The sequence below is a fragment of the Phasianus colchicus genome, chromosome 7 (genome assembly GCF_987193195.1).
Source record: "Phasianus colchicus chromosome 7, bPhaCol1.hap1.1, whole genome shotgun sequence".
Taxonomy (NCBI): Eukaryota; Metazoa; Chordata; class Aves; order Galliformes; family Phasianidae; genus Phasianus; species Phasianus colchicus.
The window spans coordinates 6984465-7005011 of record NC_143442.1 but is presented as its reverse complement, the minus strand read 5'-3'; the positions used below and the strand labels follow the sequence as shown (position 1 = coordinate 7005011).

The 20547-nt window shown below is 38.9% G+C and overlaps 1 protein-coding gene across 2 annotated transcripts in view; it reads right to left on the bottom strand.

The window, feature by feature from the left end:
* The window catches only part of NCKAP5 (NCK associated protein 5), a 442999-nt gene that overhangs the window by 169300 nt on the left and 253152 nt on the right, over window positions 1–20547 (bottom strand). For both annotated transcript variants that reach the window (XM_090143560.1, XM_031590720.2), the window contains one exon: window positions 4941–5074. In XM_090143560.1, the coding sequence (XP_089999686.1) occupies window positions 4941–5074 (134 nt within the window). The remainder of the gene's footprint in view (window positions 1–4940; window positions 5075–20547) is intronic.

Here is a 20547-nt window from a genome sequence, read left to right as displayed (position 1 = left end):
AGCACACGCTGTCTAAGATAGAAAGGCTCTACTGGCTAGATGATCATGTTATGGGAATGCAGAGAATATTACAGACTGCTTTCTATCACAAAATAAAGTAATGGATATAGGGGATAACATGCTGTGTGTGAACTTGCGTATGGGCATTAGTAACCAACTGGTCAATTGTGGTGAAAATATTAATAATGCTGCTTTTTTGCTAGGTGTTCCTTTACCTTTCTTTACCTTTCCTTACCTTTCTTCACAGGGTAAACTGCCTACTAGTGCTTTGGTGCTTATCTACTACATTATGCAAAGGAAAAAAAATAACAACACTCTGTCCTATTAAATTGTAGTGCTACACAGGAAAACAGAGAAAACAGTATCATTTCATGCTCAGATAAATCAGTAACAGGCAATAGATTCAACCTTCCAGAAACACATACTGTAAGAAAGACACATACTGTCAACACAGAAATAAGCAGCTTTTTCCCAGCACACAGATCCCCATGTTTTGGCTGTGGAAGACAAGATTACATATTTACTTTTGAAAGAAGCTTTCATCAATTAAGAGCTGTCATGAAACATCACCACATGACTTAGTAGCGTGTTGGGGTACTGAAACAAGCTGGCTCTTAATGTAGCTCCAGTGACTGAGGAGTTCACAGAAGTTCAGGAGCTGCATGTACCTCTACATGTGTCTTTAATAATGCCTGAAGCAAAGCAACCCGTTGCTTCCTAAAAGTATTACATAAACCAATATATATCATGTAATGTAGTCTTGTAAAACTTTTGGTCCCCGCATGACTTCTGTGTTTTGAGTTTATGGATTCTTCAGTACTCTGCAGTCACTCTGACATCACTGTTTGTTTTTCTTATCAACTTCGTTGTGAAAATATGCACAGTTCAATCAGATGGTTTGTAGCGTCCACAGAACAGAAGCTTGAAAATAGTGAAGCCTGATCAGGACTTAAGATTCCTAAATTTTTCCTGCTGGTATAACACCTGAAACTGGTTGATTCAGGTTGTTGTTTTAATTCAAACTAGCCTATGAACTGAGTGGGACTAATCTCCCCATACAGCTTGGGGTAACCTCCCTTTTGGGCTTCAGATTATGAGTTTGGTTAAAAAGAAAAAAAAACAAAAAAATCTTTATTTTCTGCTACATGAGAGCTATTCATGAGAGTATTACTTAGAAGTTACTTAAAGATGCTTGACATCACTGAGTGAGGATGAGGGATGAAATATGTACCCAAGTATTACACATGCACACAAATAAAAATACTAATATGCTCATCCCATCAGCATTAATCTAAAAGAAATATATATCACCCTTTTCCTCCATCATTTCAAATCAAAAGTCAGGATCACTATCTTATGCAATAGGTGAAAGAGTTATTTACAATTTTATTCCTACCACACCCTTAGGAAGTCCATCAAGCAGCTAAGTGCTCCTCCAGTGAAAGTGCTCTGCCTAGCAGCAGCTCCACTATTGATGCTCGTGAACCTGACATCAGGTTTTGTTTTATATTTACTCACTACTTTCCAACATTACATTTCACATAGCCACACTGAATAAAGGCTAGAGGTATCTAAAAGCTTAGGCCAGTATGACATGGTCAGCCATTGGCATAAACAATATCTTGGTGACAATCTGATCCCCCCCCCAACAACCTTATGCACTCTCAGTGAGGATAAGAAATTTCTGCAGAACTACAGCTCCTTCTGTGATATTTTTCTGAGACAAGAAGTGAATTCCTCCATAGTACTGTATTCATTCCTGCTATGACAAAATCAAAGAAATACCAGCAATGGCTGCCTGCAGAGCATTTTACCCTGCCAGAAACTAGACTGAAATTTTATTAATGGTATAAATTGGCATTCAATGGACATAAGACAAGCTGACCGGCTGCAGAAGCTACAGAGGCACTCTCAGGTTTAGACTTTCCAGAAATCATTCCTGTTTCATCCAGGTTACTTGCCAAGCAGCAAGGTCTCTCTGACAAGCAGGTATTGTCCTCTAGCACTCTCCTACCAAGCAGAAGTGACAGTGTTAGAAATTATGAGGTGATGATCTTGCAAATGTGAAAGATCTCCTTTTCACAAATGCTAGGAAAATAGTCATCCTTTCTACCCTACATGCAGACAAGCTGGAATTGAGCAACCGGAACCAGCAATTGCTGGAGGAAAACCAAGTGGAATATGCTTAAAGTAATGGACACACAGTCTTTTTACACAAAGTATTATCGGATTTGTAGTAGTCACCTTTCGCCTGCCAGAAGTGACAGGCTTAACCCTACGGTCAGTATTAATGCGAGGGGCATGGTGAAGTACACTCTAATGAGTATTACACTCATCTCATTTGCAGGACCCAGGCAGATCAAACAAGGACCATTTTCTACTATTGCAGTAACATCTGTTCTTAAAAGCCCAGTGCTGCTCTCCAGCCACAGACATTGATATCCATAAACATCATCATCTTCAGTGAAAGAATTTGTACAATTTTCCCAAGGGGGATTTTAAAGATTTAACACTGCTCTCTTCAACTACTGTGTAAAAGTACACTTTGTAATAGTGTGTTCTATTGAACTTGTTCCATTTAAATCAGAATTGTAATCAAAATAATCTAAGTAAAGCCACTTCTTCTACTGCTTCAACATTTACTTCCTATCTGGAGTCACATGTGCTGTATGTGCTGAACAAAAAACGATTTGTATTACTTACTGATATGTAACAGAGATGTAATTAATTTATGCTGTCTATCAGTGGGCCTTTTAGAGTGATACTGTAAATCACACATACTGCTTCAGGCAGGGTTGTTGTGTTTCTGTTCCTACTGCTGTAGGAAGATGCAGGAATCAGAAAAGAACAGATGAAACTGAGACCAAGCAGATGCATGAGATGCAGTAGTTGCATGCTGCTCTCCAATGTCCCACATAAAGAAGTTGAAGGAGGAACTAATGCTAAACTACAACCTATCAAAAAATCATGAACTGACCCAATTTTTTCCAGAGCTGGATAAAGATGCAGCAGGCATAATACTAACATGAATGGCAACCTGCAGTACATACATGAGAGATGCCAATATTCAAAATGGAAAAGTCAGACTCCATGACACTATCTTGGAAGTAATTGGGTGACAAGTACTTACAGGGTTAGTCACCATGCATTTGTGCAACATTCTTCTCATGCCAAAATGGGCCTTATATTAAATAAAAGAGTAGCTCCAGTAAAACAACAGATCTCAGTTGTTTTAAGAGAGAAAGCACCAAAGATTTCACCTCAAGGTGAGACTATACTAAGACGATTTAAAAATTACTGCGTTCAAATGCAGGGAAAAATCCTACTTTCAGCATTAAGTAGTTTTCTTGCAGGATCTTTGCACACCTTAAATATGTTCACATATTAGAGAACAAATTTAGAACTGCATGGATATACCACGATGCAATTCTGGAAAATAAGTTTGATTTCAAAAGCTTTCTTGTTCTACAGTAACAGTCACATATTTATCAAACTAACCATTGTGTCATTTTAAGACTTTGGCAGATCTATACAAATGTTAAGAAAGAAAACTTTGATTTACTTCAGACTCTCAGCCTGGAATATTGCTTACTTGGTATGAATGGAAACGTCAATCAATAAAAAAACTGAAACAACTTGCCTTCTGAAGTCCTCAATCTCAAACTATATGCTTATTTGATAGATTAAAGTCACACAATTCCAGATAGGAGCAGACAGCCTTCCTCGCCTGATTATAAAGATCAACTTCCAGCTTTCCATAAACTATCGTGTTTTATTCTTTCACAGATGCACAGAAAATATTTGAAATGCAAAGAAGCATCCTCCAAATCACACTTTAACCTACCGTACTGCATGTATATTTAGGAATGTTTATTTAAATGAACTCAGTTCAGGAATTGCTCCGATTTAAAAGACTTAAAGACTGCTATAATCTATGTTCTTACTTCAGTCTATCTGTATCTGAAATACAGAACATTTGGGTCCAGAGTATTATTATCTATCCATCTTCTTCCAAAGTACATGCAATTTTCTTGATTTTAACATCTCCTATCACCACCTGTCTTGTCTCATTTAATTATTCTCACACTGGGGAAAAAAGCATCGAATCGTTCAGATGATATAGCATCTTTAAACAGTACAAGATTATCTAGTTGCCTGTTTCATTACTTGCTACAACTGGGTAAGAAAAATACACTATTTTAGGAAAAAAAGTTTGTCTGCATAAGCAAATATCTTAACATTCTACTAAATGTCAGAAAAAAATAACCTCTAATATTTATCATGACAAACATAAGGTTTTAAAAGCAAACAAAGCATTCCAAACCATGCATTCTCCTTCTAACATCTAGTCTACACTACAATAAAATCAGAGCACAATGAAACCAATGACGGTTTTCATAATTGGCAAGAACATGGCCAACTACAGGTGCCATTAATGAAAAGTAGTATCCTCTACTAGTGTAGGAAATGTGGTTCTCTTTCCAGAGAAGCTCCATCCTAGCTGAGGAAGAGACCCTAAGCTCATAGAAGCAGGATGATTACCCAAGTGGTAAAACACATATGTTTGGTTTTGCTTTTTGCCAATATTGAGATTGAACAAAATCTTTGCTGATAATTAACAGAAACAAACGATCAAATAGGAACTTATCAATGACATGCACTTTCTAAGAAGTGAAGAGCATCACTTCTTAGAACTTAACTGAGAGTTTTAACCAGTACAAAATCCTGGAAATGAAAATATTCACCATTATGCAGAATACAAGCTTAAAACTTGTCGTAGCAATTATTCAGCCAAACGACTGCTAAGCTTACCAAATTTCAGAGGGAAAGCAGTTCTTTGGCTTGGATGCCTTCCCTTCAAGTGATCATGAGGTTTGATCAGTCTTTCTGAACCAAAGCATGTTCCCGTACTTTAAGCAGAATTCACTTATGCAACATACCTGGAAAACTGCTCTTGTAGGCCACGCATCTGAGCTCTGTTACGCTCTGACTCCAGTGTTACTTCCCGTAATCGCTTTTCACTCTCAAGTCTTAAATGTCTTTCTTCCTCCAACTCATGTATCAGTTTCTCACGCTGAAAGACCATAAAAGTTAATAAATTACTCTATAGGTAAAACACTTTTAAGATAAATTTTATATTTTATTTGGAAATGATCATCAAACAATCAACTATTCAGGTTTGTTGTTTTTTTTTTTTTAATGCCATTAATACACAAAATAACAGGGTAGAGATGGAGATTCTGTCAGAATGTCACCATATATACACCAATATTGAGCTATTTCTCCTTAGCTCAGACTCACAGAAGTCAGCATAACAGCTATTTAGGAACAAACACCCTCCCCTCCTTTGAAGAGCTTTTTCTTCACCTCCATTCAAAATAATTTTCACAAATAATATTGAGATCTGTGATCTTGCTCGATAATAGATACAGGAAGCCTGAAGCAGTCATGAAGGCAACCTGCCACCCAGCCCTTAATGACTCAGTCCCAAGAAAAGAGTAGGAGATGATTCTGCAGTGCTGCTTTTGTTGTTTTGGATGAGGAGCAAGAATCTTATCAGTAGGACAGAGTCTATTTGAAACTATTAAGTGAAATCCTACCACAAAGAATCTGTTTGTAAAAACCTGCAATCCAAATAAAAACCTAGGAGAGGGATGAAAACATCATTAATTTTACTAATAGTTCTCAAAAGCAAATAGAAAATGCTTGTTGCTAATACTGAAATGATAGGATCAAAATGCTCAACCCACAGCACACGGGGCTATCTGGGTGTATCTACATATGTTATGGATGACTGGGGTTTTTTTTAAACTTCAGATCCAAATACAAAAAATAGATATAAAAGTAATGATTTCAAAATCCTATTTTAAAGTAGGTGCATGCGAATTAGGAAGAGTAGGGAAAAGTTATAAAAATGCTAATGGAATTTAAAAAAAAAATGTATATACAGCCTTTTCCACGTGACCCTACTGCTACATAGAAATTACATTAAATTAAATTTAACTAAATTAAATTTATCCTTGTGCATTTAAATGAGATAACGAGTCAATAAAAAAAAAAAACAAATAAGCAATTAACATGGTACTACATTACAGTCCCCCAGCAAAGGGGTTCCAAATTGTTTGTATAGAAGAAGTTAAGCCCCTGTAAAGCTATAGTGCGTACACGATCTACAAACATAGAAAAAGTTCTGTATGCTTAGTGCATTGCCACTGGCAGCCTATCAGATGGAGTTCTCTTGCTGACCTAAATTTTCATGACACATCTGCAAAAATTTATCTAGAAATTACACATACAATTTCATTAGAAAATAACAAAGATGTCATAGTGTTAAGCCATTAAATGAGAGAGACAGACTATTTGTACAAATCTTACAGTTATAAATCTAACTGGATAATAATTTATAAAGCAGTAACCAAGGGACCAAGAATATGAACGTTACCAAGTGGAAAAAGGATCTAAAAGGCAGTGATAAATAAGTACATGCCACAGAGGGAGGCTGCAAAGGATCAAATGAAATATCTATATACTTGTAGAAAAACATGGGGAATTACTCAGAAAAGAAGAGGGCTTCTGCCTAGTAAGTCACATATAATATCTATACACATATAATAATTCCCTGGAAAATGGGAAATTGCAAAACTAGAAACCCATTGCTGGAAAACAAATACACTCTTCTAACTGAATTATTTAATAACTGTTATGCAAGCACATCCTGGCAGGTGCTGAGTGATCCTTTGCTTCTGTCAAAATGAAAAGAGCAGAGCACTCAGCATCAAGCAGAAGATGCACAGCACCTTCAGTAGAGAATCCATCCCAGGAATGATAACTCACACTAATGATATGGGAAGATTATTCAATGCAGTTAGAATTTGTCCAGATTTCATCTTATCAACACCGGCTTCAAGATCATATTGTGTGCTGGATATTGCCAGTATCTTCTTTTATAAACACACATGACTGCTGCTTAGGAGACATCTAGAGCATCCAGAGCCAGAGAACAGTACAGAAAATAAGGTAGAAGAAAGATATAGTTACTTAGCAGTTCTTAAGACAAGCTTACAAGCCTACAGAAAGTGGGCTGAAATGTGAATAAGCAATTGTCCCTCTGGTAACTGATATGCTACCCTGGAGGAAAATCATGAACTGCTATGAATCCAAGCTCCCAGGTAACTCAAGCACCAGGCTGTGCCTGAGCTTCCTGCTGCAGTAACAGCTTAACTAAGGTAACACACTAAACAATTACTCTCATCCAACATAATTACCACTGCAATGATCTTACTTTGATACAGCAGCTAACTCTCCGCCTGCTGCACTGACCATGCTCTGCTTCTCAAATAAACCTTTTTATTTTATGTACAAAGCCAAATCTCCACAGGGGAGACTACAGAGTGATACACCTGTGAATATCTGGGGGTATTTCACAACATTTCTTACCAAGACATGACCCTTCAAAAAGAGATTAATATCCTTTCTTCCACCTCACTGCCAGGATTTTTTGTTGGTTGCACACCAATACTGCCTGCAGAATGACTATGCTGTATCTATGTTATGGCCTCATTGCCACTAACCACAAAACCACATTTTCTAGTAGAACATGGAATATATATAGTAGAAGTTCACAGATCCAAGCTTTTCCCTCCAGGTCAAAGAGCAGTGTAAGCTATTTCTGGGTCTCATTTCCCTCTTGCTGGTAGGTCACAGAATGCTGTTGCCACCAGTTACTCCTCATATTCATGTGGGAAAGTGTGCAATATTGTAATGGACAAAAGATCCGCACATGCATGTGATTTTTATTTTGGAAGAAGAGAAAAAAGACCTAGGAATTATCTTAAGAAAAGTATCCATAAAAGAACAATAACATTACAGAAATGAAATGCTTAAGTATTGGGAACTTCTGGAATGAAGTCCAGTCTTCATATCACAACACACTATTAGTTACATAAGCACTTTGCTGTACAAAGCTTATGCTTCTGCCATGGTATGCTCATGGGTACACAAACAGAAAGCAGTGATCATTACTACAACAAAAATACTATTTTTATTCAAACCCAGAAAAGCCATCGTGAGGAGGCACAAAAGAGAAACTCCAGCACAGAAAGGTCAGAGATTTTTTCATCTCAGTAGCAGATGACATCCCTGAATTCTCCAGAAATTTTGCACTGTCATAATGCCCTCTACAAGCTCCTCCATGCAAAACCCACTTTATTCTTGTGTAAGATAAAGGTGTGTGAAAACACATGAAGTGGCCAGGAGTGGTTCCATGTTTTACACTGACTAAAAGCTTACTGGAAACGACTACAATTAGCATGCAACAGGAAGAACACATGACATAAAAAAGAATGCACTGTGAAATGCATCACTACATTTTAAAATCATTGCTATCTCCAAATGAAGCTGTACGTGTTTCACTTGCCAATTCTTCATTAGCTGTAGCTTCTTCTCTCCGTGAGCTCCGTTCAATCTTTCCCACTTCCTCTCCTCACAGTTAACCTTTCTCCTCTCAGAAGCACAACTCTTGCTTTACTCTCCCTTTCCCTCTCCAGACAGACTCTCTTCCATCACATTTCCCTATCAAGTCTCTGATAGCTTTCCAAATACACAAAAAATGTGATTTTTTCATCCCAGTAGCAGACAACGTCTCTGAATTAATGTGAACAAACTAGAGTGAAAGTCAGGGTTAGCAAATTCCACCCATACTTTTGTGTTAAGTACTGGAATATTTTAACACTTGAACAAATACTGTTTGCAATTACTTATTCATGAGCATTTGAGCAATCAAGTTTCACCAGCTACTCATCATGCTCATGAGCAAATGTCTGCATGCCAGTGAGCTCCTTTTTGTGTAAGTGTAGAAATGCTCATGTCAAAATGTTTCATTTCTCATCCAGCCAGGGACATGTACTGCACATTAATTCATCTTCTCAAATGTAAGCAAGAAGTCAAATTTGAGCTATACATGATCAAAACAAAACGCATGAGAACTATTTATGTCATGTTACACTGAACTGAAAATGTCTCTTCTTTGGAGCTCCTGAATGACCCCTCAAGCTAAAAAATGCAAAAGTAACAAAAAATAAAGGCATACATCATGAGTGGCAGCCACAAAGGCAAAGCCAAGCATCCGGCCATAGGATTTTGCTGTGCCTGCCTAACATCTCTCCTGCATCACAATTTAAACTACAGACGCTGGCAAGGGAAATATTCCAGGGACTCAGCAGGCACACAAGGCACATACTGCATGTGTTACTGCTATTCAGAAGGGAGACAGCCCAACAGCTGCACAGAAACTGTTCCCTCCTTGTTTTGTTTAGCTTATGTTTGAACCTTGTGACAAGCCATTTTTACAAACAGTCGGGTGGAACAGGACTGCTGAGTTCAAATACAAAAGATCTTTCTTACTCAATATATCCTAAGTACTGTGGTAGTAATTATGTCAACATCAGAGAGCAATTTTGTCAAAAACGGGTCTACACAAAAACATTTAACCCAGGCTTAATGTTGCTCTAAATCAGGCTATTAACCTGCACATTAATTTTTTAACAACTATTTTTAAGCATTTGCTAAAGAGGGCCACAAATTCTGCATAATTAATTGATTTTGAACAGATACTTTGTAATGAATTCAAAAAAGGGGGAGAAAGTAATAAAGCTTTTTTGTTTGGTTACAATTTATAGAATCGTTAAGGTTGGGACAGACCACTAAGATCAACTAGTCCAGCCATCAAGCACTGAAGCAACAAGTAATTGCTAACCTAAAGCAAGTACTTCAGTAAGCATTAATGTAACTTCTGATGCTATACGTTTCGTACCTCACAGTAAGAGTAATAATTTAATCATAGCCTGGTCTGGAGCACACCATCCTACGGCCTGACCATCAGCTGGCTGCAGAAGCAGGTAACAAAACCAAAATCAAGCAAACAAACAGCAACTATGAGAAACACTCTGACATTCTGCAAATCAGTTTGTGCAGCACATAAGTGGTCTGTGGTCAGTAGGCACATTCATAGTACTCAAACCCATATTCTCTTGCAATACTGGGGTTTATCTGTACCAGATCAATAGAGTATGCTGCAGACAACAATTCCTATTATATTCCCTATTATATCAGAATTCAGTAATTCTCTGGTCTCCTTATCAACTGAGCTCACTGGACAGGATACAAACATGAGGACATTCATCAACATAAAGGTGTACTGCAACATAGACAAGGGCTTGGAAAGTTACTGTTAGGAAGTGATGCACAGAAAAATAAGCTGTCTAAGGTGACGAGCAGGAAACCTGGGACAGGCACCAATACAGTGAGTGTTTCCTCCCAGTATAAAGCATGTAATCAAACTCTATTTGAGCAAGTACATCCAAGGCAGACAGTGGGTGAGACTGCTTTGGTGTGGCCAGCTCCAGAAAGCAGACTGCCCTGCCTTCACCTTCTGCCAAGCCCAGGTTCACACATGAGTCGGGACCTTTCCATCCAAATTCCCCTTCTGCAGCCCGGTCCCAAACCCAGCAGGGAGGAGACTGAAATCCAATGTCAAAACTTCTTTCACTCACAGACGGCAGGAAAGAAACATGATGAGAAGAATGGAGGGGGCTGAGACCATTTTTTACCCATCATAAATTGTACCAGGTACTGTATTTTAGTTTAAATTAAAATGAGTCAAACTTCAGTGTCCTTTGTTTGCTCCTCATCGATCGCTGTTAAACCAAATGTTTCTCATTCTGTAATCAATACTTCTCTGCAAAAATAAACCGAGGCACTGACAAACAACTTTGCAGCACACTGCAGCTTTCCTCGTGGTGGACTTTGACAGCATGAAAAAACACTACCTAATGAATGGAAAAGAGAAGTGCACTGCTTATTGTGCTTATTACAATTTTAACAGGCAGCTTACAGCTGAATCATTTTACTGTAACAAGACTTTATTAAATCAGCCAGCTATTGAGACCAGAACTTTCTGACAGTTAATATACCTTTGTCCCTCATTACTGTTTCCAGCTATACTGGGAATACCAATAAATACTCTCAAAACACTCAAAGCTTTCCCAAAGATGAAGTTAAGGTGTTTTAAAGTACTGTGAAGCATTAAGACATAGCAGCAGTAACTGAACACTCATAGGGCTCACGAAGGGAAAGGTAGCTTTATTTCCACAACTCCTCAAAATAAAGTTAAGGGTGAAATTGTGTTGTTGCTTTGTAATGAAAATGAATTATCCTTTCACTTGATGCTGACTTGTACTACAGAGGCTGAGGAAGAAAGTTCCTCGATTTATATTACGCCTCTATTTTTCTCCCCAATTATTTCAGGATGTAATTATTTTTCCCAACCTTATTCTCGCTACAGCTCTGCAACAGCAAGATATACATAGTATAAACAGCATCTCCTAATTTTAGGCTGGTATCTTCTAGCTCTTTCATTCTGTAAGAAAAAATGATGACACTCTGGAATAGGATTCTGCTCCCACAACGACAGGCTGCCCTGAATAAACCAGGAAAATCTAATTGGCACTAAATAACTTGTATTAGCATTTTCTATAACTGCCTTAAAAACAGTTAAAGTGAATAATTTGAAGCAAATAATTTATTTTTCACTATTAAATTTTAATGTGCTAATAGATCGCTCTCTTTTGCCTCGTAACAGACTAGAACATGCATTCCACAACTACCAGATGGAAACTTCAAGCTCTACGTGGCTCTGAGATGAATAGCAAGATAGGAAACATTTATTACCAGTAGTGATATTTTAGTGACAGTAGTTTACACACTTTATATTCTTTGGTGATAACACTTCTCGAGAGCAATTGAAGTAAATTAGAAACACTTTCTTGATACAATTATTACTTCTGAATAAAATAAGATGCTAGCTTTCATTGTGCAATAGCTCAAAATTGCCACCATGTGGCAGGACAGCAACTTAATTTAGCATTATTTATATTGCAGTGATACAGTTTTAATTGCATCTGAACAATAGAATAACTGCTGTGCTGAAGCTCCTTTATCATTTCAAGCCTACAATTAATCAGAATTAGGCAGGCTATTACATGAGCAATACTGTATATATAGTTGGAGTTGTGACAGAATTTATGTTATACATTTTTTAAAAAATTCATAAAACCTTTCAACACAGAGCTGGATAGCAAGCTCTTCTGTCTGCATATCCCTTCCTACAGTTATGGATTATGGCATCCCTTGGTGCCAAACAGCCCCGTCATTCTGGGAAACACACAGCAAAGGCCACAGGAAACATGAGTCACCATTAATAAAATAAACACCAAAAACCCCATCACCATCACCAAGAAAAACCTCAACTCGCTCCTAGTCTACCAGAAACTAACAAACAGAAGGCAGCTTTGTGGTTGACTTTCCTTATGCTCCAGCTGGTTGCACCCATTTCCCTCTACACCAGTGATTACACCCAATCCACCACAGCAATACATGCCACGTGCAAGCGAGCTTTAGGTGGGTGAAACATCTGCACCGCAGCAGCCACAACAACCCTGAACTTCTTAAAGATCATCTCCATATCATATTTTTAATGTTGAATCATGGCAAGCAATACATTGTCTGAAATCACATCTCTCGAATAAACAATTCCTATTTACTCAAATTCACAGCTGATAGCATAATTTCAAAGACTTGTATTGATCCTCAGTTCTCAGCCTAATTATTTTTTCCTTTTTAGACATATTGTACCCATCTCCTGTGAGGAAATAAAGAGAGCTCTCTTAGAGAGCTAGAAAGCCCCACACAGCCAGATCAAGGATTTTTTTTTAATTATTAATCTTAAAATGATAACGCTTTTCTAAAATGAATTTGCAAATGTAATTGAGCTTTTAATAGCTTCAACAGATAGTAATTAAAGAAATTTCATTTCCCTAAATTAAACATAATGAAATGTTTTTCAGGATCAAATAAAAACTTGGAAACAATATTTCAACAGACATAATTCATATGAATATCTAATATTCAGATGTGTGCAGAACAAACGTCTGTCAATACCAAAACGAGAAAGAATGGAAGTAATAAGTAATGTAATGTACAGTTTTTTCCTCCTAGAAATGTGCAAGGTTTTAATGACTAATTGTAATTCCAAGCCCTTTGCTACAGTTTTTTGACTGAATGACTTGCATTTTAGCAAGATGTAGAACTAAGTATAGCAATGGGGTTTTTCGATTTTGTACTACATATGTATTTCCCTTATTAGAAGCAAAGTTTTACAACCAGTTTAACTTGCTAACAACGAGCTTTTATTAATTCATTTGCAGACAAGCAAAAAAACCTAAACCCAATATCTGTCAGTTTACATTTCCCACTTGTTTGATTAAATAAAATTTCTAGTGAAGGCCAGAACTAGCACTGAACACTGACAGGTGCGTGAAGGAAAGCCCAGGCCATACAATTTAGGGCTGTTTCACATTTGCATGTGCTCAGGTTACATTTAGTTTTTGCTATGGCACAGCTTTGTTTTACAGTTGAGGAGAAGATAATTGCTGTCAGTTTTGATAAAGTTTCGGTCTAAGTCCTGTCTTGACTTCATATAAATAAAAAACAAAGTCTCATAGAGAATAAAGGAAAACTTTATTTAGTGCTGCATTATGCATGGCTACTTTCATTACCTTGTGCTTAGCAGCAAGACTCACTGCCCAGCAGAAACCACTGAACTTCTCCAAGTCTCACTATGACTTCTCCTGGATCAGTGACAACAAAATCCACACAGCTACGCACAATACCTCCATCACTTAACAAGCACTGTCTGGTTATGCCTGTACAAGGCAGCTGGGTGAACTCAGCACACCACCGAATGTGCTTCGGGGTGACCAGGCTGGCTGTGCAATGGAGCAGAAGATGGAGGACCACCACATCCCTACCAACTTGGTTAGGGACAGCAACCCCCAGAGGCAAGATGGGGAGATCCTGAATCACTTTTGCTTATCTGAAATGACTGTGTGCCTATGCCCAAAGCATTTTTTTTTCCCCATAACTGACCAATGTGTTCTTCAGATGATATAAATGGTTTATTTTCTAAGTGACTGAGTGCTCACAGAACAAACGGGCACATGGTTGAATCAAGCATTTCCCACTTGGATCTGTATTAGTGAGATAGGAGTTATGCAGCAGAACACACATAGGATGAGCATTTGAAAATAATAAATAAATACTTCTAAGAGTTTTCCTTGGTGTAAAATGAGAGGGCAGGGGAACTGTGCTTTGTTGCTCCAATGACCTCGGATTTATTCAGAAGCTCGAAGTAGTATGCTCTGACACTAGGCAGAGTTAATGCTTCTTCACTTTCTGGATTTCTCATGAAAGTATTTGTATTTCCTGCTAATAATTAGGGTATGCAAGAAGTTAAGAGAAAAAAGATGTCAGGCTAATCAAGAATTGGGAGGATGGGAGATGTAGAACTGAACCATGACAATCATGAGAAGCAGCTCAGAAACATCTGCAGTACCATCATGTCCCCACGAATGTGAGACAAACTGATATCTTAGTTTGCACACATGCAATTCTATTTGCCTTTCTCAGCTGACACGCTCAGCACCCCTGGCATCACTACTTGCTGCCAGCTACCCTTCCATGAAGCATTTCTTTTTCTCAGACTCTTCACAGCACTGCTCATGAACATGTCAGATCTTGTTACAGTTGTTTTGTGTTCACTTGTAGAATTCGTTTAAGGTCGGCAAGTAACTGCAAAAAGACACCTGATTTATCCAGCTGTTTCTTGCATGTATTCCAGAGGCCTATCACCACAGTTTTCTGATGAATGTACCTCTTTATCATTTTCATTCCTTAAGCACTGTAGGCACTGCTGGAGGCAATAGGGAAATGTGGAGAACTTCTTGCTGGCTGTTGCATCCTCAACAGTAATTTTAACAGAGCTGCCATGATGCTGATAATGCACTCATCTAGAAGAACTGGCTTCACTTTCAGAGGCCAGATTGAGTTTGCAAGCCTGCTAGTTGGGAGAACTCGAAAAATAAAGAAACAAGTTTTCATTGTGTTTTCAATTTGTTCACTGGTCCAACTGGAGTAATTGAAAGACTGTATCACAACCTGATATCATTTTGCAGAGTGACTTTCCAGTAATAGGTTCTCTTGAACGTCTGTTCAAGTCTCCACAGACTAATTCCAGCTCAGTCCAGTGTCAGCCAGGCTCTCCCCCCCTTCAGTCTCCTTCCCTTACCAGAACATGTAGGTTAGATGCACTTCCAAAGGAGAAGACTAAAAACGGACAGAAAACCTCTGACATTGATTTCTCTGGTCTTCATTTCTATGTTTATCTATTTACACAGGATGGAGCTACTGATTCATAGACACACCAGCTTTATGTCTGCTGGGTACGAGGAGAATGAAGAGTGGGCTAGCAAACTATTTATAACTACATAGTTTCATAAACTTTGGCAAGAAAGAAATTTTGCTGTTTATCTGTAGAAAAGGAACTCTGCTGTTCACTTATGCCCCTGTGTGTAATATATCACTGCACCAAACAATTTCCTATAACTCACTTAAGACATCAGGCTTGAAATCAAATTCAATACAGGTGAAATATGAACAATCTTTGACTAAATGGGGCTGAAAAGAAATAACCCAGCTGTACTGACCATACAGACAAAGTCAAACAGAGCAGGGTTCCCTGGAATGAGGGTGTGCAAATGGATGGTTCAGTTTTTCAGCTACTGTGGGGCAGGGAGGTGAATCTCATCAGCACAGCTGGTTCTGTCCCTGCCCTGGAATCCAGACACATGCCAGTGACTACAAAAGCACGAAGCTCAGAAGAGTTTCTCCATCTCACCTGTGTTAGACCAAACACGCTGCTACAAACTGATGTTCTTGCCTCGTGGGGGCTCAGAAGGATCTTTCTGAAAGCCTGTTTACATTCTTTATAAAGCTCTTCATTTTCAGTGAGCTGGATTACACATGTTCTTCATGCCCTAACTTTCGACTCACCTCCTCCTACATATTTCAGTTTGTGAAGAGGTTCCCCTTACCAACTGATGTAACATACAGCTGCTGAACACTGCCAACAACTCTGAAAGCCTATCTTTAGTACAAAAACATTTACCAGCTTCTGATTTAACATGTCTTTTCATACAGTATCTCCCACACCACAAGATTTCCACTTGAGGGAATAGCATCATTTCAATTATCTGGGGCAATCATACACAGATTCTGGGAATTCTGATCTGCTCCTCCACTGACAGCCAAGGAAAAATGTTTTTATCTGAAAAAACTGCCAGTTGTTGCCTCGGGGTACTTGTTAATAGGTACGACCAGAAGCAAGACTTTCCCAAGAGAGGATAATTTTAATCTGCAACTCAGAAATCATTTCTAAATAAGCAGTGTCACCACAGATGCCAATCACAAATCTGCAGTGTAAAGATGTAATTACAAAATGACTGCTGCATGGCTTGTACATACTGAGCCAAATTCCCTCTCAGTATTCATCCCAAATAGCTGGGCTGTGATTATCCGCAGCACATCAGTACCTCCAGGCTCCAAATGACTCTCAGCACTATTTACAAGCATTGTAAGATCCTCTTCCCCAAAGAGTTCGCTACCTAAACAATCATACAGACAGGAGATGAGTCAGAATAAAGCCCACTGTACAAATAACCAATTTGAGTCAGACAGTATTATATACAAGATTATGAAAGAATTGGGTGACTGAGGTAGCGTGACACCAAAACTAAAGAAGAATAGGACTTTTTGTGAATTTAGTAAGCAGGAATTTTAATATCCTGGTTATCTGAAGTCACACAACAGAGTTATTGAACTGAAAGAATGAATTATTGGCACAGTTTGGAGAATGAGTGAAAGCCACTTCACAACTAGGTAAGGTCCAGTATCAGGTGCTGTTTCAAGCATGGTACTTGTATTTGTATTCATTTCCAGAATAACTGCAGAGTGCATCATGCCAAATGGTATGGAAATAACACAGTCCAAACATCACAGTCATTCCCACAGTCTAGACAGCTGCCTCTCACAGGACATTTAAGCAAGTCTGGCCACCAGTTCCAGACTTGGAACAGTAATGTCATGAGATCTTCATTATGAAAGATCTCATAGAATATCAAAAGATGCCTGATCACAAAGCAGTGAGCACAGAGCCAAAACAAACAGAAAGTATGTAAAAACTAACTCCTGACAAAGCAAAAGTTGAATTAAAGATTATGAGACTGAAGTAGGGCGGAAAAGAAATGAAGAATCACAGTCGCAAGCTCAAGCTATATGAATTCATGCAAAGCTGCTTAAGTTTGTAAGTTTAATATGTGAAAGCATATTTCCCAGTTTCTGCTGTGTCTATTTTATTCATCATCAACAGACTATCTAATGTACATATAAGCTCTGGGAATGGGACAAAGCTATCATGTTCTCTTGGTGCTGTAGAGCTTCCATTTTGGATCGAGATTCCATTGCACTAGTTTACTGCACCTGAACAGAGTTGGTGCAGTAAAGGTTCTATACCATACTACGATGCAATCTAAAGCACTGCCCAATTGTCTCATTCTAATGGTCAAAACCAACTTAATGGTACAAGCTCCCAGAGCACTGCATTCATTTGAATAAGTGAACATTCACCAGAATCAGAACTGGGCACTTGGTATACCAACTTCGTCCCTTCCTAGAATCATCAAATTATAGAATCATTCATATTGGAGAAGACCACCAAGATCATATAGTTCAACCACTGACCTATCTTTACCACACCAAATAAACCACATCCCTCAGTGCCACATCTGCCTTCCAGGGATGGTGACTCCATCACTTCCCTGGGCAGCCTGTGCCACAGCCTCATCACTTAAGAAATTTTTTCTAATACCCAACCTGCACAGAAACTAAGGTGCTATACAGCACACATTAAATCGTGCACTGTCCAGTGCCATATATTAAAAATCATAATAATAAAGTTCACAGAGGACAACAAAGATGAAGAAATTAAAGACCTCACTCCCTATCCAGTGGTGAAAGTGTTCACTGACATCGGTTGGCTTGATCAGATGGAGGAGAATTCAGGGAACTGGTATTGCAGCTCTGCCTTGTCCTCTCTGCTTTGTTGCAGCCAGACTCTACAGCATTTACATGCAATAAATCAGTAACATGCTCCAATCACCATGAACACAACTGTAATGCAACCCACAGAACCAACAGAAGAGTTGATACAAATACAGTGACAATGGGAATAGGTCAAGATCACTGAGATGGACACTGTGACCAGAATTTGCATCAACAGAAGAAAAGCAGCAAGACAACAGTGATTTCTTTTACTTTTAACATACTAATTTCCCTAGCTACTTGAAAAAAAAAAAAACGACCACGAAGCCAAGTCCATGACAAGGGTTTTGTTCCTATTAACCTGTATGAATTTACCTTCCTAGTTTGCATGAAATTCTAATTGCTGGCCCAGCTCTTCCATTCACCTTTTCTTTCCAGACATTGTGACTAATTCTGCTTCAGCTGAGCTTGCTTTCCGGAATTAGATAAAACCTGACCGTAAATGTCCTTCCTCCGCAGGCTGCAGAACGGTGCCTTTATTCAGGTCATCCTCACAAGAACATTAATCCAATGAGTGTGCAGCTTCCCAGAGTCAACTCATGCCATTGCCCGGAGGAGCTCAGGATTGCAAAGCTTAACCTTTGATATGAAAATGGCTACAATTCACTGTTATTAGTGCGTGTGCGCATCACTCCTATTAGGCAGCGAGGTATTGCCTGGAGCAGGGTGCAGCTGTTTCTGGTCATAAAGCGGGATTTGCTTCACATCGAAGCCAACTGCCACTCTGATATTAAATATTCCCATAGATGCTATGAAGCTGCGCGTGCTTTTTCTGTACTGCCTTCAGCATCTCCTGCCTTTGTTATCTAATGTATAAATGGCAACTTCTACTTGAGGGCAAGCTAGTATATACAACATACTTTCTACAGTTCACCTCTTTTACTTTCAGACCTCATACAAATGCATTTTGCATACAGTTCTTCTGTGTTCAGTGATTCTTATATAATTCTATTTGACTTCTTTTTACACTGATGAAATACTGCCAGAAACTTGTTGAGGAGACAAACCATTTTGCCAGCTTCTAGCAGGAAGGACAGCATTTATTTCTGCTCCTTCAGCCCTAACCTCAGTTCTCCTCTGTGCTGGCACCTGTAACAGCAACCTGGGCACTTGCACCAAGAGAACACCAAAACTGAAGCAAGCACCAAGCACTGCAAAGCTCTTTTCAAATACTGCTACTAATGTTTTACAACTCCAAACAAACCTTGAATTCCAGCGGGCCAAAACAGACTGCAGTGTGCACTCACTTCTATGCTGTCACACATCCCGTGCTAAAGCAGATGCCATCAAATGTTTGTTTTTAGCGTGGCTGCGGACGCGGGTGTTATTGTAAATGAACACAGCTCCCTCTCCTGGTAAAAAGCCAAACTGGGAAAGGCCACGAAGCTAGGGGGAAACTGTGCAGGATCGTTTTATCCCCGCTCCGTCACACAATTTCTACCACGTTTTAACCAACAACAGATTGGAAGCAAATTGATTTTAACAGACATGTTCCTTACTGCTTGATGAACCAGGTGAACAAACAAAAAAAAAAAAAAAACAACCAACAATAGAAATTAACTAAGCAGGAAGAGACAGAGCCCCGTATGAAAGCCAGAATCATTCTGAGCAGACATAATCGGGCTTCTAGTGCTTCAATTTCAGGACAGTGAGCAAGTGGATTCACTTTCGCATTCATTTTTAAATGACTTTTGGGAGGTCTCATATGTTAACTCCTGAAGAATCCTTAGATTCAGAAAATCCTTAAAATACAAGAACAGAGAGCATCTGTGTACGTGCACATTCGAAGCAAACAGAAGAAAAATACTCAGGACATGGGAAGAGTTTAAAAGGCAAATCTCCTGGATTACAAATTCTAGAAGCCCTGAAGATAAAGCAGCAAAGTTGTGGGTGAGGACATTTGGCCTGGTGACATATGGACTATTAATGAGGTCCAGGAGCACTAAATGGGGCTTGCAAAGAATTTCACTAACTGTTATTGATGTTAACTACGACAAATGCCACTGAGTTTCTCCAAGGGCTATACGACAAAGTTCCTTAGAACAAGGAGCTGGTCAGCATGGCTGGCTATACAAATAAACAGCTGCAAGGAGAAGGCACGAGGGTCAGGCTGCTTCCTTTTGGTTTAGGACAATGAATATGCAGAGACATTTTACACCAGTGACTCTGCCTCCCTCTCTGCTGCTTTCTAATTAAAGCACAGATAGATGATTCCATAGATGTAAGGACCTAGAAGCTAGAAAAGAGAATTTAGCCTTTTGTATCTCATCTTTAACACTTCATTTATTACTAAATACCATCTACTTTTGCAAGACCCAGGCGCTTCTGCACCAGCAGCTCTCCCAGCTGCTCCCACTGCAGCACAGATCCGTCTCGCTGACAGCAGCACATTGTGCTCCATGTGTGAGGACTGGGGCTGAAGCACAAGCACAAGATTGCTGTTCTGGTGTAAGGATGAGGTGCATGGTGCAGATGTGAAAAACATCTGGATGTGAA